The sequence below is a fragment of the Peromyscus eremicus genome, chromosome 6 (assembly GCF_949786415.1).
Source record: "Peromyscus eremicus chromosome 6, PerEre_H2_v1, whole genome shotgun sequence".
Lineage (NCBI taxonomy): Eukaryota > Metazoa > Chordata > Mammalia > Rodentia > Cricetidae > Peromyscus > Peromyscus eremicus.
In genome coordinates this window covers 38895753-38922684 of record NC_081421.1, presented here as the reverse complement: position 1 = coordinate 38922684, position 26932 = coordinate 38895753, and the positions used below count along the sequence as shown (strand labels likewise).

Genomic DNA, 26932 nt, shown 5'->3' with positions numbered 1-26932 from the left:
CACCCATACGTGTGGCATATACACACAAAGAGACATATACATATTAATAGAAAAAAATTGTTTTTATCTTGAAAAGAATTAATAAGCAATCAATATAAAATAGATTAACAGAGTAAAATGTTAACTGGAACTCATTGGAGCACTCAGAAAACTATTGTAGAAAAACTCAGGTTGACTGTATGTAGAAATATAAATTAAGAACTGTGTGATTCAGCAGCTGAATTTATTGTTCTGCACATGTGCCATATGTGTTTAATGGAGCTTTAATTTAATTTACTTTTTAATTTTCAGATAAGTTTCTTATTATACCTTTACATTCACTGATGCCTACAGTAAACCAAACACAGGTATGTTCTTAAATTTGTTTTCAGTCTCGGATTGAGGCAGACTTTACAACTACTTACTGTGTTTTGTTAATTTTTTGAAATTAAAATGTACTTACATTGCTTCCCCCCTTCCCTTCCCTTCCTCCAACCCTTGTATGTTTGTACATACATTCTTAAATATATAAATATGACCAGCTGAGTCCCTATAATGTTGCTTATATGTCTGTGATTTTTAGAGCTGACTGCTTGGTATTGGTTAATCAACTGGTGTGCTCTTTCCTGCGGAAGGCTATTTCTCCTGCGCCCAGCATTCCTTAGGTGCCTATTGTAGTTCTCTTTCTAGGGTTGAGGCCTTTCCCCTTTCGATGTTAGCGTATCTGTTGATGTTGTCCTTGATCAGGTCTTGTTTGGGCAGTCATGATGATGAGACTTGATAGGTGTAGCTTCTCTGACATTTCTAGGAGATGAAATTTCACAGCAAACTTTCCGTTCCTTTGGCTCTTACAATCTTCCCATCCCATCTTCTGCTGTGCCCTCTGAGCCTTCGGTACAAGAGTTGCCTTGTAGATGGAACAGTTGGGACTGTGCAATACACAGTCTCTTGTTCTGTCCCTTTTTATTGGTTGTGGCTTTTGGTAACAGTCTCTGTTGCAAATAAATGTTTCTTTGATGAGTAGTGAGGCATATTGTAACACAAATCCTAATTGGTCTTAATAATAAAAACCCAGAGTCAGATATCATGGTGAAAGCAGAAAGATCAGAGGAGAGCAGCCAGCTACTGGAGACATTTCTTACCTCTACCGAATCCTCAGCCTGAAAGGGAGGCAAGATCCTGTCTCCACAAATACTCAGACTAAATGCAATGAGCTCCTGTCTCCTTCTGCCTTATATTCCTCTTTCCACCCAGCCTTATCACTTCCTATCCACACCTTCCTAGTGCTGGAATTAAAGGTGTGAGATCCCAATTGCTGGGATTAAAGGTGTGTACCACCATTGCCTGGCCTCTATGGCTAACTAGTGGCTCGCTCCATACTCTGATCTTCAGGCAAGCTTTATTTGTTAAAGCACAAACAAAATAGCAACATATCCTATACTTACCTGTGGGTAAAAGGGTAAATATTTAGAATGTAGTTCAGAATTATACTAGTTTAATAAGGTAGTGGTTGTAGCTTTTCTTCCAAGATCCATGACCTCACTGTTTCTGGATATTTGGCTAGGTTAGGTTTCCAGTAGCAGGCATGCTTTACCTATTGTTGATCAGTCATTAAGTCCATTTAGAGTGCTGTTTGTTGGTTACTACCAAGGTATGCCACACTGGTCACTGTTTCAGTTTTATAAGCATCATAGCTGGGAAGAACTATTGGTTTCTTTCCTCCCTTGGAAGCTTGATGGTTCCTTCTGGTACCGAGAAAGGTAGTTGTCAAGGAGGAAGCTTTCAGGTCCAAACCAGCTGTAATCCTCTGGGTTATGTGTCTGAAGTACCTGTGTCTTCAGCAATAGGAACAGTCTTTGAGAGACAGCCAAGGGCAATAGCAATAGCCTGTGTTTGGTGTGTGTGTCAGGGAGTCTCTTAGACAGCCCTGATCTGACCAGCAACTCAAAACAAAAAGGCGTTTTCTAATATCTGATGTTGAAGTTTTCATTAGATAGTCTATGGCTCTCAGAGTCGGGGGAGCATTGTCATCCCAGATGATAAAATTTAAACTATGTTTTCACAGACTTAACTGTATTATATGTTATTTATCTTAAAAAAAAAAAACACTTTAAAGTTGTGATCCATGTTAAAAAATAGTTTATAAAGAATCATTTCTTGGGCTGGAGAGATGGCTCAGAGGTTAAGAGCACAGGCTGCTCTTCCAGAGGTCCAGAGTTCAATTCCCAGCAACCACATGATGGCTCACAACCATCTATAATGAGATCTAATGCCCTCTTCTGGCATGCAGGCATACATGCAAGCAGAACACTCTATATATAATAAATAAATCTTTTAAAAAAAAAAAAAAAAAAAAAAAAAAAAAGAATCATTTCTTTGGAGAATGGTCACAAAAACTTAACTAGGATAAATTACCAATCAGATTAGTTTTGTTAGTGTTAGGAATGTTTAAAGAATGGTTTCATCAGTAACTTGTTTAGATTTCCTTAATCAAAGAAAAAAGTATGTAAATACCACTAAAAAAAAAAACCAACTTAGAAATTACTGGACATAGTTTGAGACATGGTGTTTGAGATTTTGACTTATCACAATTAGTATAGTAACAGGAGATTTCCTGTTTTACCAATAATATATTACAACTGTTCCGGCTCTGTCAGATCCAGGGTTTCCTTAGTGAGAATAATAGTTTCTGATACTACAGTGTCTTCAGACCTTAGTAGAATGAAGTGAAGTGAATCAGAATCTATCTTTTTTCCCTCCCAGTTTTCTAATTTTTTTTAATAAGATAATACTATGACTCTTTCAATCTGTTTGATGATACTTTGATGGAAGATTCAGCCTTTTGTATAAGAAAAAGAATGCTATGTAGTGGAAAAGAATGGGGAAGAATGAACTTGTTGTTGAAGAATAGGTAAAAGTGTATCTAATGTGGAGGTTCTTCCATCTTTGACACCCTAAGCTAGTAGAATATGCATACATTTGCTAGACAATATGTGCCTACTATTTACTGGTTGCTCTCTTTTGCAAAAGGATAAATGCGTTCTTTTGGGTGTGTGTATGCATCACAGCAGAGGTACTTGACAGCTTCTCTTCTTTCCACTGTGGTAGGGGTAGCATTATTTGTAGGATTTGGCATTTGAAGAGGATATTTTACTCCAGTCTAATCTCAAGCTAGTCTACCATGCTGCAGCACTTGACATCCATTCTGAGGGCAGGGTTTCTGCCTTGTTGGTTGATATTTCTTTGTTTAGCTCTGTAAATCCTGTACTTGATTAAAACTGTTTTCCTTCACTTTATACTCACCAACTTTTGTTAAGGATGTGCTTAAAGTTGGAGTGACTGTTTGCCTCTTGTTTGTGATACACTTGTAACATCTGTGGGAGCCGATTTACCAAAGGAGAATTTCACTATGTTGAAAATGTATATGCTAATAATAGACCTATAAACAAAACACATGTATTACTAAATAAACAAATGCTAAAAATGATCAAAATATCTCAAGAAATAACATTGTAAAAGTATGTCAGATATTAGTGTACTTTGATGTATTTATTCTTACAGGTATTTAAAAAAACTCCTCCCGGCGTTCGGAAAATAGTAATTGCTACCAACATTGCAGAGACTAGGTAAAAAACTATTTTAACTATCAACTATTGGTGATTATATCAGTTTTGAGTCCCATACATTATTAACATAGTTAAACCTTTGTGCTCTGTAAGATACTTTGTAATCCCTTAAAAAAACATCACTTTTTGACATTAGTCATGGGTGGCAAATATAAACTATAGTTTTTCTTTTAAAGCTCTTCTACTGTTTTTTGTTCTTTTTTTCAAAGTAGACTTTTAAGAAGTTTTTCAAAATTTCTCTAAAGAATCATGGAAGCTGATGTAGTGTAGTCCTTTTGTCTGTCTCCAATTAGAGTTAGTATTATTTTAGAATTAATTACATGCAGCCTTAAACATTTCTAATGCTCTTTTGGAGATACTTACAGCTCAGTTGCTGAAATAAATTATTTTATAGAAGTTGTTGTTAAACCATAGTCTTTTAGAGCTCTCAGAGCTGGTCATAAGGTAGTGGAAATGCTACTGAGATGGCTGCGGGACATGAGAATGTAACATGTAATTGAATCATTTTACTTCAGCTTACACACTGACGCTGCCTACTGTTAGGTGCTTGACTACTGTAAAACTGAAGAATGTGGGAAGTGTAGTGAAAGTCCTGAACTACTAAAATCCATTTGATCCAGTAAAAAGTATTTTAAATAAATTTAAAAAATATTAAGAACTCATCTATAGGCTTGGTATAAGTTAGATGTACTTAAACTATTTTATGTATCTATTTTCCAAACAGCATCACCATAGATGATGTGGTTTATGTAATAGATGGAGGAAAAATTAAAGAGACACACTTTGACACACAGAACAACATCAGTACCATGTCTGCTGAGTGGGTCAGTAAAGCTAATGCCAAACAGAGGAAAGGAAGAGCAGGAAGGTAAGATGGAAACTGTCCAGGGCCTTGAGAACATGGGAAAAATAGTGAGCAAATTGTATTGCTGTAATGTAGAAATATTAGGAGAGTTAGCTTACATGCTATATTGAACTTATAACACTTTTTGGGCTGTCAGTATTTGATTTTTAATTGACATATAAAATAAGTGTAATTTTTTTTTTAAGTTTGTAAAATTTTTATAATTTTGTGTGATTATACTTCCCCCTTAGCCTTTTCCTTTACTCAGATAGTCCCTCTTCCATGTAACATACACCCTCTTCTCTGTACCTCATGCCTCCTGCATTTAAACATCTTCCTTCCCACTCCTCATCCCTTTTATATTTTTATATGACCATCCACCTATCTATCCAACCGTCTCCTGTCTAACTCATGTATATATGAGTTTACACATAGATTCTGCATAGGAGAGAACAGTTGGCATTTGCCTTTCTGAGTGGCTGACAACATTTTCCTGCAGGTATCATAATTTCATCTTTACAACGGATAAAATTCTATTGTGTATATGTGTACCATGTTTTCTTTATCAACTCCCCTGTGGGGGCAGTTAGTCTGATTGTGTAACTTGGCTATTGTGATTAAAGCAGCACTCAGTAGGCTATTTGAGTACCTCTGTTGTATGCTGACTTAGATTCCTTTGGATGTGTGTGTAGTAGTTTTTTGAGAACTCTTCATATTGATTTGCTTGGTAAGTTTACCAGTTTACGTTACCACCATAAGTATCCTAAGTGCTCCTTTTGCTCACATCTCCACTAACATCTGTTTTCTTGATAATAGCTATGAAGAGGTGAGATGAGATCTCAGTGTACTTTGCACTTGCACTTTCCCATGTCTACCTATTACAACAACACATTTTTTAAATAAGAAAATAGTTTTATTCATACTTTTTTTTTGGAAATTATCTGCTCAGTTTTTTATTTTATGGATTTTTCTCCAACATCCTAGTCTAGTTAATTAAAATTAATAAAATGTATTAGTTACATTACTTACAGTTTTGTTTCTTAAAGTATGCATTACTTAATAATAGCTGAGTGCCAGCTCCTCTTCTGAGTGCTTAAATGCTTAATTCTTACCTCATAGCTAAGGTATCAACTATGTGTTTTAAGAATAAGGGAATTGAGTTAATAGAGAAATTAAATTAACTCATTCAGAGTCCCAGAGTTTTGCACATAGCAGAGACAGAAGTAGCCTGGCTCCACGGTTGGGATTCTAGTCACTGTCTTTTTCCGCAGTACTGATTCTGACAATTCATCAACAGTAAAAGCACAAGGGAAGCACTTTTTCTCCATTGATGTAGTAATAAGAAATGAGAACATCTGTTCAGTGATAAGAACAGTATTTGTCTTGACCTTTACACATAGTTGTGCTAACTGCTTCCTTTTGATTCATACTTTTATTATATTAGTGACAATGTCATGTCTGGTGTTGCAAAAGAGTTTTTCCTTTACCTCTTAAAGGTAAAAATAAATAAATTAAAAAAGTCACCACTCTTATATATGGACTCATGTTAGACATGGAAAGGTAAAGAACTTTATTCGCCCTTATATCCTCCCTATGTTTTAAATGTGTGCTGAATCTATAAAGCTCTTTCTTGCTTTCTACTACAACCTTTACAGTTTGTCCCTCTTTAACCTAATTTCTAGACAGGTTCTTGTGAAGTTGATACTTCACAAAGCCTGATTAGATTGATGGTTATTTTAGAGACCAGAAAACAAGCAAGCAAGCTACTATATATATCATGTGGTCCCTTCTGGAAATATGGTTAGTTTCTGTGAGGTGATAGATAGTATTAGTTCTGTAACACTAGAGAGATGTTAGATAATAGATACTGAATCTTTGTAGACTTAGGCAAAAAAAAAAAAAAAAAAAAGCAAACAACCAAAAACCTGAAAATTTTAGAACTTTTATTCTACAGTGGCCAGATCTTTTGAAATATTATTCTGTTTAGAAATACATGAATTCTGTTGTTAGTTGTGGTATTAAATTATAAACATAAAAGAGTATCCAATGTCTGAGAGATCACTAAGTAGAGTACATTTAAATATGTTCCTTAATTAATAAATGCAGGTTAGCTTAGAGCAGAGTTTGTTATAAAGTATGCTTACAAGGTGTATTGATTGTTACAACTCTAACTCTGACCAGAGTAGATTGCTGCAATTTGAGCAAGGTCAGGAATTTCAGACATAGGGAACTGAATTGTGGACACGATTGTCTTTCATTGCTTTCTAAAACTGGAGCACGGGAGCTGCCAAAGACATGGGAGTGTGTTCTGGCATTCTGTAGTACTGAAGGACAGCTGTCCTTCAGAGTAATATAGTGCTTTACCAGGACCAAGAGAGGTGCTTGGAGGCTTATATAACAAAGTAAGGATATACAAATAGACTGATCTAATTAATGCACATATATATTCAAATGTATTACACTGTATTGAAATTATTAATATGTTAATTGAAAGAAAAAAATGTTTAAAACAGGAAAGAAACCAGAACTACAAAAACAAAGTAAAATATGGACATTGGGTTTAGGGTCTGTCCAAATAGATAGGAAGGAAATAGGGTTTCACAGACATGGAATAATAATTATGTGTGTAACAGGCTTGTGAGAAATGGGTACTGGGTACTTTCCCTTCCTGTCCTTTCTTTGGCATTCTAAAAGTCATGCTCTTGTTAATGCTTTTTTTCTCTTTTTCTTTTAAGAGTTCAGCCTGGTCATTGTTATCATCTGTATAATGGCCTTAGAGCAAGTCTTCTAGATGACTACCAACTACCAGAAATTTTGAGAACTCCTTTGGAAGAACTTTGTTTGCAAATAAAGGTATATTAGTTGGGAGAACTAACGAACTAAGTGGAGGATGGTATTATAGTTTTCAGCCTTTTTAATAGGAGAAAGTATAGTATGACCCCACAAAAAGGGACTGTTTTATGAACTTCATTCTGCTTGTGTGAGGAAACTACTGAAACTTCCTTCTGATGTATATTGAACAGTTGTTACTGTTAGGATCAAGGTACCTGTGTTTGATTCTCACTTCCTACCTGGAAATTTTGTTCTGCTTCATTGAGCAGATTTTTCTTAACTTAAAATTCCTGTACGAAATTCTTAAAACAGTGTTGGACATATAATGATCAGTACTGTTACTTAACTTTTGTGGTTCAGAGGATTGAAAGCAAGCTGTCTACCACTTAACTGACTGCATTCTCACAGCCCCCCCTCTTCTTTTTTTTGGCTTTGAGATGGTCTCAGTAATTGGCTCAAGCTGACCTTGATCATCCTGCCTCAGCCTCCTGAGTAGACAGTATTATAGTCCTTGCCATCAAGTCTGGCTAGCTGTTGTTATATCTTCAAATGTTATACCTTGTGTGTGTATATATATGCTCAACTAACCCTATTTCTAAGGTAATCAGTAGTCAACTTGTTGAGATTTTTAATCTGATAACTTTCCTCACTAGTTAATTTGCTCTTAGAAAGTGTTATATAAGCTTTTGAGTTCATGTTTTTATATCTTTTTGATTCATATTTAATTATATTTGTCTCCACAGATTTTAAGGCTAGGTGGAATTGCTTATTTTCTGAGTAGATTAATGGATCCACCATCAAATGAGGCAGTATTGCTCTCCATAAAGCACCTAATGGAACTGGTAAATTTGATTCTTTTTTAAAAAAAAGTATAACTTGTATTTAGCATGTTATAGCATGTACACTGGCTACTTAAAAGCTTTTATTATTCCAGAGTAGAGCGTTGTCAGATTTGATGACACTTTTCTTGTGTTTTTAAGATACAAGTCTTCATGAGTTTTGTTCATCGCAAGACTTGATTTAAAATTACATGAAATCTTGAAGTTTTTCTTTAGTGGTCTTCACATACGTATTCTTGAACTGGGTTGGCTTATTTCACTCTTTCTGATTACCATAATGTTCTCTTGTCAAATTTAAGTAGTTTAATGGTAGTATAGACATTTGACAGAGGCAACCCTTACATTTTGAAATATATATAAACAAATGTTTTATCTCCATAATGTTGTAACAATTTTTGAACTGTCACTCACCATTATAGCATTTCCATAGATTTTCTGGTTTTGTTGTTTCCTTTTTATGCTCTGAGAAACTCTTAAGTATCTGTAATGGCAGTCATTCCTCCATAGAACCATGTTGAGAGGTCCAGGACTGGCCATGAATTGATGCCCAGAGTAGTAAGAGAAGCACAGGAGATGAGAACATCTGTTGTTTGCAGCTGTGTGTGGTGATTTACATTATGAGTCAGTTAGAAATTCATTACCTCAGTTGTACTCACACATATGCTTTACAGCACCTCTCTGTACTGGACTGGACCATGGAGAGAAAGAACAGTTTTGTTTATCCGCAATGTCTTGTTGGTTAGTGCTGGGTTGGAGGGTGCCAGGACATGTTTTATGGAAGCTATCCATGTAGGTAATTTTTAAGAATTTGGATTTTGTAGCACTGAGATAGGCTTTTAAACTAAGAAACTGCTTAAAATAGCCCTGTAAATTATCCAACTGTGTCCTTATATTTCCTTGGTGTCTTCAGGATACTTTTCTAGCTGTCCTCATTTGAACCAGATTACCCAGGGAATTGGAACAGAAGTCATTTCCATGTATGCCCGCCCCTTACCTCTTTTTGCGTTATAGCACCTAAACTAGACTGTAGGGACTGTGCATTTCACCTACTTGTTGTCTTTTCTTAACTGTTTTACCACAGGTGATTTTCTTTATTTCCAACATAACATTTCCAAGTTGTAGATTAATTGTATTTGTTTGAATAAGTCACTAGCCTTTGCTGACATTAGAATTTAGTTTTTTGTTGAAGGCATCTAAAACAATGCTTGGGGCATTTGGGACTTAAGAGAATGATTAGTGGCCTGTGTGTTTACAGCTAACTATAGTAGCTTTTAGTGGAGTGCTTTGCCAGGCCTACTGTAAGAGCAAATTCTATCCTTTCAGAGTGCTTTGGATAAACAAGAAGAATTGACACCTCTTGGCGTCCATTTAGCCCGATTACCTGTTGAGCCACATATTGGAAAAATGATTCTTTTTGGAGCTTTATTCTGTTGCTTGGATCCAGTGCTCACTATTGCTGCCAGTCTCAGCTTTAAAGATCCCTTTGTCATTCCTCTGGTAAGAAAGACAGAGACAAGGCTGGGCATTTTTAATGCTGTAATTAGTTAACTGTTCACATGTGTATTTCATTAGATTTTCAGTAAAATACCCATCATTATTATAATGTCAAAAAAATTTAAGCTACAACTGTTACTTTTTTAGGGAAAAGAAAAGGTTGCAGATGCAAGAAGAAAGGAATTGGCAAAGGAAACTAGAAGTGATCACCTGACAGTTGTGAATGCATTTGAGGTAAGAAAAAACCTTGTTCTGTTCCTAGATTATTCGGGAGCATGTTTTGAAATACTTTCAAGTGACCATATTTATATCTCAGGAATAAATGGCTGATAAATGGTTCGAATTTGGTGAACATTTTATAAAAATGAACTTTCTGTCTTATACAAGAGCTCATCTTTATCTTTTGGGGAAAGACTTATATAAAAAGTAAGACTGAAACAGATGACCATATTATCTTATTTTTCATATATAACATTCCTTGTGTCTTTATCTTCATGACAGTCTGTGTATTAATATTCTACTTCTACAGTCAGTGATACAGCTTTTTGATAGAATAACAAAATTATGTACATTATATACATTATGTATATTATGTGTGTGTGTGTGTGTGTGTGTGTGTGTGTGTGTGTGTGTGTGTGTGTAAATACTTCAGGTCATATAATGTTGCTTGTATATATATATATATTTTATATATGATTTTTAGGGCTGACCACTTGTATTGGATATCCAATTTGGGGACTTTTCACTGGGGAGGACTATTTCTCCTCTCAGCATTCCTTAGTTCCCTGTAGTTCTTTGTCTAGGGTTGAGGACCTGTGAGATTTACCCTTCCATGTTAGTTAGTCTATCAGTGTTGTCCATGTTCAGTTCTTATTTAAGAAGCCTTGTTGATGAGACTTCATGGGTATAGCTTCTCTGACATTTCTAGGAGATGAAATCTCACATCAGATTTCCTGTTGTTATGGCTCTTAGAATCTTTCTCCCTCTTCTGCTGTGATCTCTTAGCCTGGGGTGCAGGTATTGTGTTATGGATTTACCAGTTAGGATTAGGCAGCACACCATCCTTTGTTTTCTGCCTGTGGTATTCTGAAATGGTCTCTTGTTACAAGAGACATTTCTTTGTTGAGACCTATACTTCTTTAGAATGTAGTTGGAAATTATGTTGGAGAGGTGGTCGTAGGTTCTCCTCCAGGATCCATGACTTCACTGATTTGATTTCCAGGAGCAGGCTGTTTTCCCTCTTGTTGATCAGGCATGAAGTCCAATTAGAGAGCGTTAGTTACTGCCAAGATATGCATGCCACTGTTGGAACTGTAGGGATATGTGCCATGCTGTTCATTGCTTTAGTTCATAGGTATCATAGCTGGGCAGAATCATTGGTTGCTTCTCTCCCTTGGAAACTTGCATAGTGCTTTGTGGGACTGTGAAAACTAGCCCTCAGGGAGGAGGCTTTCAGGCCAAAACCAGTTGTAGTCTCCTGGGTTCTGTGTCCAGAGTCCATGGTTGACTTTAGTAATAGGGCTTACCTTCAACCTCTAGGGGCCACCCAGCAGTACCTGTCTAAGTCTCATGGACAACCTTAACCAACAACTCTTGAGGGGCATTTCTTCAGCTGGGTGTTGGGGTTTTTGTTAGACTATGGCTCTTGAGGAAAACGTTTGTTTTCCCAGATGAGAAATTTTATTTAAACTGTACATGTGTATGTTTACATGGGCTTACATATATTATATGTAATTTTAGATAACAGGATTCCTTATGACCTTCTGAGTGTTGTTATTACTGTTATTTTACCGTCCTTTTTTATGAATACTTCAATTAAGTATATCACACATATTTAAATTGTAATTTGTAACTTTATGGTGTCCCACTTGTCAATTGTTGGCCTCAATTCCTGGACAAATAAGTCCTGTTCAGAAAGTCCTTTCCGACACCTGTGTCCTGTAGGATGCCTATGTTTTCTTCTAGCAGTTTTACTGTTTCAGGTTTCACATTTAGCTCTTTGATTCATTTAGAGTTAGATTTTGTGCCAGGTTATAGATACAGGTCTAATTTCATTCTTCTGCCTGTGGATATCCAGTCTGGTTTCTCAGCACCATTTGTTGAGGATGCTTTCTTTTCTCCAGCTTATGCTTTTGGCATCTCTGTCAAATAGTAAATGGCAGAAGTTATATGTACTCATACTTGGGCCTTCGATTTTGTTCCTTTGGTCTACATGTCTGGTTTTGTGTCAGTACCATATTTATTTATTATGGCTCTGTAATATATCTATAAGACCTGGAATTGTAATCCCTCTGGCATTGTTCTTTTTTGCTCAGGCTTGTTTCAGCTATGTAGGGTCTTTTATGGCTCCATATGATTTTTTCTTTTATGTTGAGTGAGATAGGTATTGTAGTTGGGATTACATTGAATGTGTAAAAAGAATTTTTGGTAGAATGGTAATTTTCACAATGTTAATTCTAATAATCTATGAGCACAGGATGTGTTTCCATTTTCTAGTCTTTCTCTTTGGAGATATAAAGACTTCATTGTAGAGGTCCTTCACCTCCTTGGTTAGGCTTATTCCTAGGTATTTTATTTTCTTGGATGCTGTTGGGAATAGAAGTGTGTCCGTGATCTCTTTCTCTGAGTGTTTGTTGCTGTGTATAGGAAAGTTATTGAAAAGTTACTGGTTTTTGCTTATTGATTCTTCTTTATCCTGCCACATTGTTGAATTTGATTATTTCCAGAAGCTTCCTGGTATAATTTTTGGAAACAGTTATGCATAATATTGTGTCATTACAAATAGGGATAATTTGACTTACTGCTCTATTTGTATCCCTTTAATTTTTTTTTTCGTTTATTGCTGTAGCTAGTGATTGGAGCACAATATTGAGAAGTGGGGAGTGAGGATAATAGGCCCTGTCTTACTCCTAATTTTGGTGGGATTGCTTAAAGTCTCAATTTAGGGTGATGTTGGCTGTGGGTTTCTCATATAGATTTTATTATGGTGAGGTATGTTTCCTCTCGTCCTACATTTGCTAGGACTTAATCGAGAAGACATGTTGGATTTTGTTAAAAGCTCTTTCTGATCTGTCGAGATGACCGTGTGACTTTTTATCACTAAGTCCAATTTTTTTTTCTTTTTTGGTTTTTCGAGACAGGATTTCTCTGTGTAACAGTCCTGGCTGTTAGACCAGGCTAGCCTTGAACTCACAATGATCTGCCTGCCTCTGCCTCCCAGTGCTGGGATTAAAGGCATTCGCCACCACCACCCAGCTTATAGTTTATTATATTTATTGACTTATATATGTTGGATGGTCCCTGTATTTCAGGGATAAAGCCAATTTGGTCATAGTGTATAATCTTTTCGATGTATGTCTTTATTTTGCTTGGAAGTATTTTACTGAGTATTTTTGAGTCTGTGTTCATCAGGGATATTGACCTGTAGTTTTCTTTGTTGTTGTTGAGTCTTTACCTGGTTTGAGTATTAGAGTGAAACTGACTCTACAGAAGGAGTTTGGGGTGGTCACTGTGTTTCTATATTGTTAAAAGTTTAAGGGGGCTGGAGGTTTTCTTTAGAAGTCTAGTAGAATTCTGCTGTGAATCCATTGTGGCCTCAACCTTTTTTATTAGAAGGCTTTTTCACTGTTTTTATATATCCTCATTTGTCACAGATCTGTTTAGGTTGTTGAGCTCTTAGGTTTTAATTTTGGTGGCTTGATTGGATCTAGAAATGCTTTATTTTTTTCAGATTTTCCATTTGGTGGAGTCAGGTTTCTAACACTTTTTTTTTTTTTTATATATTCTGACTTTCTTTGTTGTCCTTTGTAATGCTTCTTTCTTCATTTCTGATTCTGATTTTTGTCCTCGCTTTCTTTGATAGTTGGGCCAAGGATCGTTTAATTTTATTTATTAAGCCACCTCTTAGATTTGTTGATTCTTTGTTACTACTTCATTATAATATTGGCTCTGATTCTTTTTTTTTTTTCTTGGCATTAACTGGGTTTGGTTAATTTTTCAATTTTGTGTTTTACCAGGTCACTTGATTGTGCTCAGATTTTTTTAAAGTATGCACTTAGAGCTGCAATTTTTTTCTTGTAAGACTGCTTTTCACATGCCCAGAAGTTTTGTTATATTGTGTTTTCATTTTCATTTAATTCTAGGAAATTTTTGATTCTTTGACCCATTCATCATTCAGTCATGATTTGTTTGATCTTCATGAGTTTGTCTGTTTATTAGAGATTAGTTTGAGTTGATTTTTAAATTTGATTACATTGTGATCAGATAGGATACATGGAGTTATTTCAGTATTTCTGAGTTTCTTAAGATTTGTTTGGTGTCCTAGGACGTGGTCTGTTTTAGAGAAGCTTCCATGTGCTGCTAAGTAGAATGTGCATTCTATGGTGTTTGAGTGGAATGTTCTTTCTGTTCAGTCCATTACTTAATTCTGATGTTTCTTTGCTTAGTTCTTTTTTTTTGTCCAAATGACCTATCTATTGGGGAAAGTGGGTTATTGAAATCATCTGCTATTGTTGGATTAGTCTGTGTCTTTAATTCTAGTAGTATGGCTCAATATTTAAGGTTATTATCGAAAGGTATGTGTTGATTACAGTTGGTTTTGATGGTGCTATGCCCTTGATAGTATTTTCTGCTTCAGTGATTTCTCTTGACTGTGCTTACTTCTCTCCTCAGAGTGCTTCCTGTATTTTCTTTGGTTTGTCTGCTTAGTATCATTTTTTTCTTAGGCTGTTTGTGTTGTAGAAAGTTTTTCCTTCTTCAACCATGGTGATTAGCTTTACTGGGTGTACTAGCTTAAATTTGCTGTCTTAATCTTTTAGAACTTGGACTGTATTGCTCCAGACTTGTCTGACTTTCAAAGTTTCCACTGAGAAAACAACTGTTATTCTGATGGGTTTTCCTTTATATATGGATTCTATTTTTTTTTCTCCTGCTGCTTTTGATACACTTGCCTTGTTCTGCATACTTAGTGTTTTAACTATGATATAGGGATTTTCCCTATATGTTATAGGAATTTTCTTTTCTAATCTTGTCTGTTTGGTGTTTTGTGTGCTTGTTGAATCTGAGGGTGTGTCTTTCCTTAGTTTGGGGAAGTTTTTTCTATGATCTTGCTGAGGATCTGGTCTTTGCAGCTGACCACGGATTCTTCTTCCTCATCCTTTCCTATAATTCCAAAGTTTGACCTTTTTGTTCCTTTCTTGTGCTTTTTAAATTTTTTTTCATATACCTTGTTTATTTGGTGTAGATCCTACTTTATCTTCTAGCCCTGTATTCTGTTTTCTCCTTGATTCATTCTACTTGTAAGGCTTTCCTTTGAATTTGCTGGTTGGGTTATTGGGTTTTCAATTTTACCTTCATTTCAGCCCGAGTTAATGTTTCCATCTCTTTGTTGAATACTGATTTTAAGTCCTGGATTGTCTTTGTCATTTCCATCAGCCTTATGTTTCTGTTTTCTTAGTCACTCAGGTGTTTATTCTCTTTATGTTCATTGAGCTCTTTCCTTGTGTCTTCTTTAAGCCCCTTTAGTTCTTTGATATTTGTGATTGTTCTTTTAAATTCTGTGTTCTGGGGTTCATGTAGGTAATTCTCATGGGCAAATAGTTCTATAAGACTAGTGGATTTGTGGGGCAAGATACTGCCTTGATCTTTCATATTGTTTGTAATTTTTGTCATGTGATATAGGTGTGTGGACTCTTTTGTTGAATGTGTCTGATATGGGCAGAGCATGTTGGGGCAATAAACAGGATGTGAAGGCTAGCTGGGGCCTAAAGCTTGGATAATGGTTTAGGTGGAATAAAGTCAGGTTGACAACAGGAAACAAGGCTGGAGTACAGGATGTGCGTCCCAACCCAAGCCTGGAATTCTCGTGTAGATCTGGGGGTCAGAGAGGGTGCATGGAGGAACGAATTGGGTAGACTCACAGACTAGACCCTGGCACAAGATATGGGGTCTGTATGGAGCCTGAAGGTTGATGGTGGCTAGATTCTAGAGGTTGGAAGGCCACACAAAGAGTGGTGGCCAAACAGGCCAGGGTACTGGGTTTGGCACCTGTGTTCAATCTAGGGGTTTGAGAAGGGTATATGGGGGACAAGGTCAGATGGGCTCTGTAGTCGAAAGATTTCCTATGTCCTGCCCGGCCTGGGGTCGGGACAAATCTATCTTACCCATAATCCCAAAGCTGCTTATAAAATAATCACTCAGAGGCTTAATATTAATTACAAACTGTATGGCCTATGACTAAGAATTCTTGCTAGCTAGCTCTTTCTTCTTAAATTAACCTATTTCTATTAATCTGTAAGTTGCCACGTGGCCGTGGTGTTACTGGTCTGCTGGCATGTTGTTCCTTGGGTGACAGGCTGCATTTCATCTGCCTTTGCCTTTCTTCTTCCTGTCTCTCTCTTGGATTTCCTGCCTGGATATAACCTGACTTGCCATAGGCCAGAGCAGCTTCTTTATTAACCAATCATAGCAACACATATTCACAGCACACAGAAAGACATCCCACAGCAGGGCTCACCCAATTAGATTCTCATAAAGGATATGCAGGATCTGGCTCGGCCAGAACTCATTCACTCTATCTCTTTCTTTGTTTCCTTTTCTTTTTTTAGTTTTTTTTTTATTTTTGTTGGGGGAGTGTGATGTTGGTACACATGTCACAGCATTCATATGGGGCAGTCCAAACAGTTTGTGTGAGTTTGATCTCCCCTTTCACAATATAGGGATCAAGAGATCTAACTCTGGTTGTCAAACTTGGATGAAGGGACTTACCTATTAAGCATCTTGCTGACCACCCTCCTCTTGCCTCCCTCTCTTTCTCTTTCTCTTTCTCTCTCTGTCTCTCTCTCTCTCTCTCCCCCTCTCTTCCTTCCTTCCTTCCTTCCTTTTCTTCCTCCTCCTTTATTTATATTTTATATTTATTCATTTATTTGTTTATCCGTTTATTTATTTGTTTATTTATTTTGTGTGTATTAGTGCTCTATCTGCACATATGCCTGCGTGCCAGAAGAGGGCATCAGATCCCATTATAGATGGTTGTGAGCCACCATGTGGTTGCTGGGAATTGAACTTCTGGAAGAGCTGCCAGTATTCTTAACTGCTGAGCCATTGCTCCAGCCCTCCCCCCTCTTTTATTATTCTAGTTAAGAAAACCATGTTTTTGAAATTGAAAATGTATGCTAACATTGAAATTTATTTACTAATACTTTTTTTTGATGAATACTTGATATACAGTGGAAAGATTTTGTGTAAAATTCACAATATGTTTGTATAACTTATACTGATTTGTACATCAGAAGCAGTGTTATGTACTGGGATTGTAAGGAGCTTAGGTATTTTTTGTCAAAAGTTAAAGTTCTATGACGTTTTCACAGAAAATATGGGACATCAGTGAATTAAACTGTTAATAAAATGGAGATGGAAGCTGCTAAGTAGTCTTTGGTATAGAGAACCATATAAGTAAGTTTTGTCATTTCTTTGTCCAATAGGGTTGGGAAGAAGCTAAGCGACGTGGTTTCAGATATGAAAAAGACTACTGTTGGGAATATTTTCTGTCTCCAAACACACTGCAGGTAACACTGAAAGATTTGCACTAATTATGTATACTAGATTAGGATATATGCAGATATTTTGTCCATTCATATCTGTAGTAAAATTAACTACATACAGAGTGTATGTGTGTGTCGAGAAATTAACGTTCTAATTTAAAAAAAAATGCCCAGTCATCAGCAGAGTGAAAAGAGACAGGACAACTCAGAAAGATGCTACAGAAAAAAATACAAAGGATATATTTCAATAGAAATACCTTAGCAACTATTTCATAGTATATATAGGGTTACTGAAAAGATTATCCATTCAGTGAAAGGAAGAAAAGAAAAGAAGGCAGTAAGAGCAAATTTTAGACGAGCAGGGGATGGGGCTGCTAAGAAACCAAATTGAAGACCAAAGAGCACAACAAAACAGACTCCTAGAAAGCAAATTATTTGCATAAAGGAAAGCTTTAGGGTTTCAGAATATGAATGCAGCTAAAAAACACAAAGTTCAAGTGATAAAGAAAAGTTAAGGACAAGACTGATTCTTTAGTGCAGTGAGTATTACTGTATAGGTATCATGTGTAGTGGAGACTTACCCAGACATGTATCAATGACAGTTCCCTGAAATGGAAAAATGAAATGTACTGTATTGTAAAAAGATGGCTAAATCCAAGTTGAGACGTGTCAAGTGTGTGACAGATGACGAGCACTCAAGAAATGCTGTTCTCTTGAGTTCCTGAAAACAGTCACTGACAAGGAGTCAGTGAACATTTCAACTGTGGAGCTAGCATGCCCCATGATTGACAGTGCATGCTGAAATTGTTTAGATATAAAAGGAGCACAAGGTAGTGAGGGAACTACACATGAGGACTGTATGTAGAGATGGTTTCCCTAAAATTACAATGCCATAATGACCAGGAGGAGGTAGTTATCAGACTATTTAGAAGAATTACCTGGAGAAACCCAAGTTGTACCTTTTATCAAAAGAAACACTTGCATGTAGCTAGTTTTATGTATTATAATCTCTTGGTTAAACTTGAAAGAATTCATTAGAAAACATTTCTGTGGTTGTAAAAACAGATTCATTTTCATTTCTGTGGAACTTCTTTAATTTGAACTAAAGTTAGTTCCACTTTATAAAAACTTGTTTTTAAGACAGTCTTGCTTGCAGCCCAGGCCATCCTGGTGCACTTACTTCTTTCTTGGTCTCCCAAGTGGCTTAGATTACAGACCTGTATCACAATGCTTGGCGAAAAACAGCTTCTAATTCTAAAGGCTGATCTTAAGGTGGAAGTTGTATGACATGCCTGTAATCCTACCACTCAGGAGGTGAAGACAGGAAGAGGATCAGAAATTCAGGGCCAGCCTCAGCCACATAGTATGAGGCCAACCTGGGCTATATGAAATTCTGCTTCAAAAACCTAATAAGCAAAAGTAAGAAACAAAACACAATAGATCTCATCTTAAGCTATGCTTCTTTCTGATTCTTCTGTTGGTGTGTATACATAGTAAGTGTCTACAATATTAATGATTATGAAGATAACTGAGGTAAGGAACATTTTTTTTTTCTCTTCTCTGTACTGAGCCACCCATCATTTCTGCTTAACTCATGGTTTTTCTTAAGGAAAATACTCCTGTGTCAGTATGTTAACAGTAGTTGATCTTGGTTGTTCCCGCTTGTTAAGAGCAATTCCAAAACTTATGTGTCTTGCAAAATGGATAAAACTCATGTGTCTTGCAAAATGGATTAATTAATTTAAACATTAGTGGAGTTTTTTCCCCTTTTATTCATTATTTTTTGCGGGTTTTTTTTCCCCTACCAAATAATAGTTTAGACTTGCAGGCTATGTATTTTAAAAAGCATTCAGCTCTGTTATTAGAGTACAAAAACAGTCAAAAAGAATAGACAGTAGAATATAGTTATGTTCTAGTAAAATTTATTTACAGTTTTGTGATTTACTAATTCCCTCCTTAAATGGTCACATTTAAGAGCTGAGCTGCAGAGAGCTCAGCAGTTAAAAGCTCTTACTGAAGAGGACCTAAGTTGGTTCCCAGCACATGTGTGTTGCTGGCTCTTAACTGCCTGTAACTCTAGCTGTAAGTGATCTCAAGCCTTCAGGCCTCCACAGGCACTCGGACTCCAACGAAGTATACACACACATATAGCTAAAACTAAATCTTGTCTTAAACGTATCACATTTTTATACCAGTGTTTTTGTAAAGCAGGAGAAGCAAAAAACTAAATTGAGTTGCTTATGATTTATAGGCTTTGTGTGTGAAGGGTTTCTAGCTATTTGTTACCATTACCCTCTAGATGCTGCATAACATGAAGGGACAATTTGCTGAGCATCTTCTTGGAGCTGGATTTGTAAGCAGCAGAAGTCCCAAAGATCCTAAAGCTAATATAAATTCAGGTAAAGCAAAGCAAAACACAAACACACACACACACACACACACACACACACACAGTGTAAATCACTTGCCAATAATGGTCCACTGTCTAAGTATTTTACTTTTTTCCCCCCTCTACTTTCCTACTCCCAATAGATAACGAGAAGATAATTAAAGCTGTCATCTGTGCTGGTTTATATCCCAAAGTTGCTAAAATCCGACTAAATTTGGGTAAAAAAAGAAAAATGTAAGCATTGAAGATTGTTATCAACTACTTGCAGCTCTTCCTTCAGCTTTGGAACCCTCTAATAGAAATGTATTCTCACTCTTGTTGCTGGATTCTTGGCATGTCATAGATGCATAGGAATTATTGAGCATAGGGAACTGTTCCTCACACACAGATTTAGTCACTCATATGGTCACCCATTTACAAAACAGGTTAGTAAAACATGGAACTTCTGTAAACATTCAAGGCTGACCGAGCAGTATGAGAAGCAATGCCTAAGGAGAAATTGACTGGAATAGATTTTGTTTATATGTACGTATTTTCCTATTCCTTGTAAAAAGGATATTTTTGTTACAGCTATTTGAATAAAATTGTAATTTCATTTTTGGAGAAGTGGAATCTATGTGCACATAGCCTTAATACCAGTTGGAGATAACAGGAATTTTCCTGCTTCATGGTGTACTCTGGTGAGGGTACTGAGAGTCAGAAGAGGCCAAGGGGTATTGAATTGTTGTTACCCTTTGGAAGATGTTCAGTGAAGTAGTCATTGGCTCAGCTCAGCTCATTGATTAAATTCAGATTTTAATTTGAGTTTATCCTAAGGAATTGATTACAGATACTTTTTAACAGGTGTGTAGCAAATAGACTAAGTGTCTAGTAGCAGTGGGAAAGTTGTGGTTTAAAACTGTGTAGTAACATGTGAAATATTAGGATTAATGTAAATGAAAATGCTGGGTATCTTGTGATTATAAAAATGGAAAATACAGACTGCCAAGAATGACCATCATTAGGATACTGTTCTAGGGCTGTGATTCTCAAACTGTGGTGCCCTTAGCTTGGCTTATTTCTAGCATCTTTTCTTAAATTATCCCATCTATCTTGTGCCTCTGGGCTTTTACCCTTTTCTATTTCTGTATATCTTTTTTCCTTACTTACTCGGTTGCTGGTTGTGAGGCTGGGTGGCTGGCCCCTCATGTCTCCCCCTCATCCTTTTCTTGCTCCTTCTTTTTCCTTGATCTTTTTTCCCCAGATCTCTCCTATTTATTCTCTCTGCCTGCCAGCCCCACTTATTCTTTCCTGCCAAGCTATTGGTTGTTCAGGACTTTATTAGACCAATCAGATGTTTTAGACAGGCAAAGTAACACAGCTTCACAGAGTTAAACAAATGCAAGATTAGAGAATGCAACACATTTTTGTATCACTAAACAAATGTTCCACAGTATAAACAATTGTAACAGATCTTAAAATAATATTCCACAATACCCCTCCCTGAAACTAACATCTTGATGGGAGAGAATGGTCCTAGTTGTCACCTTACTGTTACACATGCACTCCTGCCCCACACAAAATAAACCACTATAATAATAAGAAAGCCCCCTAAGAATTCAGAGAGTAAACTGCCAAGGTGTATTAATTCCAAATATATCTATTTTTGAAATTGAGAAATTTGAGTGAATGGAAGGCATTTAAAAACATTTTAAAGGGACTGAAGAGGTGGCTCAGCAGTTAAGAGCACGGTCTGCTCTTCCATGGGATCCAGGTTCTATTCCCACCACCCACATGGCCACTCAAAACTCTGTAACTCCAGTCTTAGGGGATCCAGTGCCCTCCTCTGGCCTCTGTGGGCACCAAGCACACAAGTGCTACACATACATACATGTAGGCAAAGCACTCAGGCACATAAAGTAAATCTAAAAGAAATTTTAAAAATCAGTTTTATCAAAAGTCTCTTTTGAACAAAATTTTAATTTGTAATTTTGTGGTCTTCTGGGGATACAGTTAGCCACTGGAAGTTTTTAGTTGATTATTTCACAGTTACTGTATAACTTGAGGGTGGTGGTCATTATGGTGATGGTCATAGTAAATGTAGACTCTTAGAACAAGCTCCTTCCTAATCATTTCTCATGCTTTCTTTATTCTTCATTGTGTACTGTATACTGACACCATTAAGGAACAGTCTGTCACCTGTCTGCTGTATTAAACTATTAAAACTGTAAGGGGATTCATTGTTATGATGTAGGATATTCATATTTTGCTCATGTACTTTCACCTGCCCTTTATAAAATTCTACTTTCCTCAGGAGCTGATTTTGAGATGTATATATTGTAGACGTATACTAAATTCATGTGTGGTACATTTTTAAAGATTGCTTCCTTTGTTTGATTTTTTACTAAGCTACCTATTATTTTTTAAAGTAATTTTTTGTAGTAGTGAGGGAAAAATCCCTTAAGACACTTAATGAACTGTATTATAACTTTTTTAAAGGGTAAAAGTTCACACAAAGTCTGATGGTCTGGTTTCTATTCATCCTAAGTCTGTCAATGTGGAGCAAACAGACTTCCACTATAACTGGCTTATCTATCACCTGAAGATGAGGACAAGCAGTGTAAGTGAACATTTAACATAATTGTAAGTCTGAATGTCAGTGTTACAGGTTTATAATTTTCTACTTTTAAAATTCTATTTTTTCCAAGATAAATTATAGCTTTTTCTATGAGTAATGTACTTTTTGTATATTTTCATGAAGTATATCAGTTATTTGATTTATGTGGTTTTTCTTTAGAGCCTGCTTTCAAGAAGTGCTGTCAGGAGTGTGCATTATGTAAAGATTTGTTGGCATGACAATATATCCATCTATATAATAAGTTAATAGGCTTAGTAGTGATCAGAATAGTAAGTGGGTTCTGTGTTTATATGTTGATATAGAAATAAATATTTTTTGACATTCAGAAAATGTTCAAGGGAAATCATGCTTTAGAACAAAAAAAATAAAATCTCAAGGAATTAAGAATGGTTTACTTAAAATGTTATTTCTTCAAAATTAATCTTCAAAATCACATTAGCAAGTTAATACCTATTTTGGAAAGAAGCTGATCAATGCTTGTGATGTTGAATTGGTATGGTAGTAGTCCTTTCCTTCTCCCTCATGCACCTATTTATGTTAACGCTCTTTACAGATTTACTTGTACGACTGTACAGAAGTTTCACCATACTGCCTGTTGTTCTTTGGGGGAGATATTTCCATCCAGAAAGATAATGGTCAGGAAGTTATTGCTGTAGATGAATGGATTGTGTTTCAGTCTCCAGAAAGAATTGCCCATCTTGTTAAGGTGACTAATGTGAAGGGTTGTCTGTAAGTTTGCATGCAAGTGAGTATGTGATCTTGGGGGCCACCAGATGGCCCAGCATGTAAAGCAGCTCGCAGCCGAGCCTGAAATATTGTCCTTGATGCACACATGGTGGAAGTATGTAACTGACTAATGAAAATTGTTCTCTGACCTCCATACACAGTCCATGGCACACATCATGTGGTCCTCAAGATAAATAAATGTTTTTAAAAAGAATGTTTCTTGCTCTATTGCAAAAGAGCCAGTAGTGTTGACCAATTTTAGTTTTCTCAATTCTTTTTGATGTAGCAATATACTCTTCCAAAGACTTTTAAGGATGAAAGTTTGAACCTTTTAACCATACATTTAGTTGGTTGCTCTACAGATATTTTGCCTTTCTTTCTAATAGCTTATAAAAATCCTTGTCATGCTACAGTAACATTTGTCTTTGATATTGTCTAAAAATCCATCTTTCTTGATGAGCCTGTCTGCTTCCTTCAACCTTAGGGGCTAAGAAAGGAACTGGATATCCTTCTGCAAGAGAAGATTGAATGCCCTCATCCTGTAGACTGGAATGATACTAAGTCCAGAGACTGTGCAGTACTGTCAGCTATTCTAGACTTGATCAAAACACAGGAAAAAGCCGTTCCAAGGAACTTGCCACCACGGTCACAGGAGGGATATTACAGCTGACAGCTTTCTGTGGTGGCCTAAAACTCAGCCTGATGTTCATGTTTCTCTCTCTCTCTTTTTTTTCTCTTTTTTAGTTTTTGGCAAAATGTCAAGCCTTGGGTTCTGAATCGCTGTTGTGTGTAAGATAGAAACTTTAAGTGGGTAGTAAAGAGTTAATGTGCATGATTAAACAGTGTCATCTATAAAGACACTGGGAAATGCAGTATGCTCTCTGATCATATACTCTATTGTAGATATGTCCACACTTCGGGAGTATTCTTCCATATATTAAGTGTTGTAACATTGACAAATCCCTTTATGCCATTATGCAAAATTAATTTTCTGTCCATAGTGACTGTCTCTAGACAGTAAGAATAGAATGTTTGGCCAAAAAGCAGTGTGAAGTAAGAATTTGAATACAACCACATTTTTAAAAATGAACTTCTATTACAAGTAAATTTGTTGTAATAAAGCTCAGTATTTAATAAAATGTACAGTGTGTAAATCTCAGCTAACTTCTTGGTTTGTTTTCTAGAGTTCGACCTGTCACTTGGCTCACTTAGTGTTATTTTTGTTCGTTTCTTTTGTTTTTAACTTTTTAAAAGTGTTCTTATACCAACTTCCTGCCCTGTGTAGCATAGTGTAGCAACTGAGCACATGTCTGGATGTGATGGCAGAGGTTCTGTCTCAGCTCAGCCTCTTTTCCTTATCTGAAGGGCAGGTAAAGGTTGTGAGGATTAAACATGGTAATATGTGTGTAAAAGACCATAGACTAGTGTCTGATGCATATAATTCTCACATAGTCTTTGTTACTATTTGTCCATGAAATATTTTTTAACATTTAATAATCTATTTTACCATTTAATTTTTGTACAGAAGATTCTGGAGATGGTTGAGCTAAGGGCTTCACACATGCTAGACAAAAGTGCTGGATTACTGAGCCACATCTCCAGCCTATACTACACCATTCTTCTGCTTCTTTACACTCTTGGTAGAGTGTGACAAAACATGGCTAATTTCAGGCTGGTTAGAGCTGTTGGTTTTTTAGTGTTTTGACTCTTTTCTTGGTTCCTTGTTCAAGTCACTAACTCTAGCTTAATGATGTTGGTTTTCTCATTGTAAGGTAATCAGGTTTGGTCTTATTTCCCTCGTTTAGTGAGATGATCAGGTTATATGCATAATATGGCCATGGATTTGCTGACTGCACTGGTTCAGCTACTGGTCCCATGTCAGAGTGTATGTCACCTGGCACTGTGTAGAGATTTGATTGTATTGCATTTTAATTTTGTTCTTTTGGATTGTCTCACCGAAACTGTCTGTCCCTGAGCTCTTATAGTGATAGTGGTGTTACGGTACTATAGCTATTAGTTTTGACCCTAAAGTCAAGGTGTGTTTCAAGCAAGTATTTATTCTCCACAGCAATGAAAGCATATTTCAGAACTGTTTACAGATGAGCAGTTCACAAAGATAAGTGTGGTACTGCCACCGCCTCTTGATGTGTCTGCCAAAGCTAAATAGGTGGAGGGTGAATTGCAGGTGCTCTGAAGATTTTGCTTCTTTTGATTACAAACTAGGACTGCTAACTGGAAAGTGCATTCCAAGCCTCAAAATGACTTTTGTGGTGTTCTTAAAAAATAGGTCATCAAGAATGAAAGCCTGTGTGTTTTATCCCTTTGCACAACAGAGAATAAGTTGGAAAAAACACTGAAACAAACTTATGAGGAGAAATGAAATATATCACTGCATAATGCTTTAAGAGCATTAAGTACATGTGTATGATACCTTCCTAATTGACTGCCCTGGCCAAAAAAAAAAGCTCTAGATAATTTTAAGTGAATTAATTGCAAACTATATTTTACTGCATTTGTAAAACAAAATCTACTTTAAAATTATTTCAGTATCTGTGCACCCAGACTAAGTAAATGGTGGCACATTTCTTCTCATTCTCAACACTGAGTTTGTATTTATTAAGTAACTATAAATTATGTTGTATATCCATATATTTGTAATCATCCTATTTGTTAAACAGCATTTTATTCTGATTTTTTAAAAAAATATCTTGCCAATATTTGAAAATGTGTCCAGCAAAGTAAATCATGTTTCCATTGTTAGTTTTTGATATAATCCCATACCTTCTTGAAGCTTTAAGGTATTATATATAATTAGCCAATTTAAGAGTAGTTTCAGTGTATTTTATCTACTGTATAAAATCATGTAGCTAACACCACCATCTTGATGTAGAACATTCCCATCAACCTAAAATTTTCTCTTGTTGCTTTTGCAGGCAAAATTGCCCTTGCCTCGCTTCTACCCTGTGGCACCCAGTGATCAGCTTTTTATCAATAGTTTTGTCTTTTCTAGGATTTCCAGTAATGAATTCACACAATCTACATGACCAGCCCTTTTCACTTAATATAAAGCACTGAGATAACGTATATACTTACTGTACATATTAGTAATTTTTATTGTTTAGTATTCTCTTATGGTTGTTATTGTATCCATTTGCCACTTGATGGACATTTTACATATTTTCAGCATTTTTGCTGTTAATGAATAAAGCTGCTTTAAATGTGTACAGTTGTCATATGGTTCCATATTTTCACTTCCTGTGTAAATATCTTGGATTAAGAACATTCCATTAGATGGTAAAGTATGTCTTTTTTTTTTTTTTTTTTTTAAGATTTTTAGTTTGATTCGTGTGTATATGTGCCTGTGTAAGTTTATATGTATCACATATATGCAGGTGCTCATGGAGGCCAAATGAAGGCATTGGATCCCCTGGAGCTGAAACTACAGGCATTGTGAGCTGTCTTGTGGATGCTGGGAACCCTTACTCAGATGACTGAGTCATCTCTCCAGCCACCTGGTACAGTGTGTCTTTAAGAAACTACCAGACTTTCCTCGAGTGGCTGTGCCACTTTTGCCTGCCTAATGGCTTGTTTGTTCTTGATAATTTCCATTGGTTTTTCCTTTGATTTTTAACATTCAGTTAAGTGTTCTGTTTTATTTTTGCTTCTATGATTAGCGATGAGCATCTTTCTATGTGCTTAGTTGCTTCTTTGCCTAACTGACTTACACATAGAGTGTTTTGATTCTTCACCTCATGTCAAATGATGGGTTTTAAAGTATTCCTGTCTTGGGAGAAAATCAGTCACTCTAGATAGGTATGCTGTTTCTTGACCTTGAAAATGGTCCAATGTGCTGCTTTTCACATGGAAAGCAAGTGCCAGGAGAAAACGGCACCAACTGTGAGGTGAATGGTAGGGCATGAGAACAAAACTGGGTGTTGAGAACACCGTGAGAGCAACTGTTTGGGAAGCATCACACAATCAGTCTGAATTGTGAATGACATACAGCCATTCCTGCTGATGAGGGGACGTCTTTTAAATTGTCACT

At 36.3% G+C, this 26932-nt stretch overlaps 1 protein-coding gene across 1 annotated transcript in view; it reads left to right on the top strand.

The window, feature by feature from the left end:
* The window catches only part of Dhx36 (DEAH-box helicase 36), a 43470-nt gene extending 19424 nt beyond the window's left edge, over window positions 1–24046 (top strand). Inside the window, exons 13-25 of the mRNA XM_059265413.1 lie at window positions 292–347; window positions 3541–3605; window positions 4330–4473; window positions 7185–7302; window positions 8025–8123; window positions 9444–9617; window positions 9762–9848; window positions 17096–17179; window positions 19455–19554; window positions 19688–19778; window positions 22023–22143; window positions 22715–22867; window positions 23372–24046. Coding sequence (XP_059121396.1) covers window positions 292–347; window positions 3541–3605; window positions 4330–4473; window positions 7185–7302; window positions 8025–8123; window positions 9444–9617; window positions 9762–9848; window positions 17096–17179; window positions 19455–19554; window positions 19688–19778; window positions 22023–22143; window positions 22715–22867; window positions 23372–23557 — 1478 coding nt within the window. The 3' untranslated portion in view covers window positions 23558–24046. The remainder of the gene's footprint in view (window positions 1–291; window positions 348–3540; window positions 3606–4329; window positions 4474–7184; window positions 7303–8024; window positions 8124–9443; window positions 9618–9761; window positions 9849–17095; window positions 17180–19454; window positions 19555–19687; window positions 19779–22022; window positions 22144–22714; window positions 22868–23371) is intronic.
* The last annotated feature ends 2886 nt before the right edge of the window (window positions 24047–26932 follow it).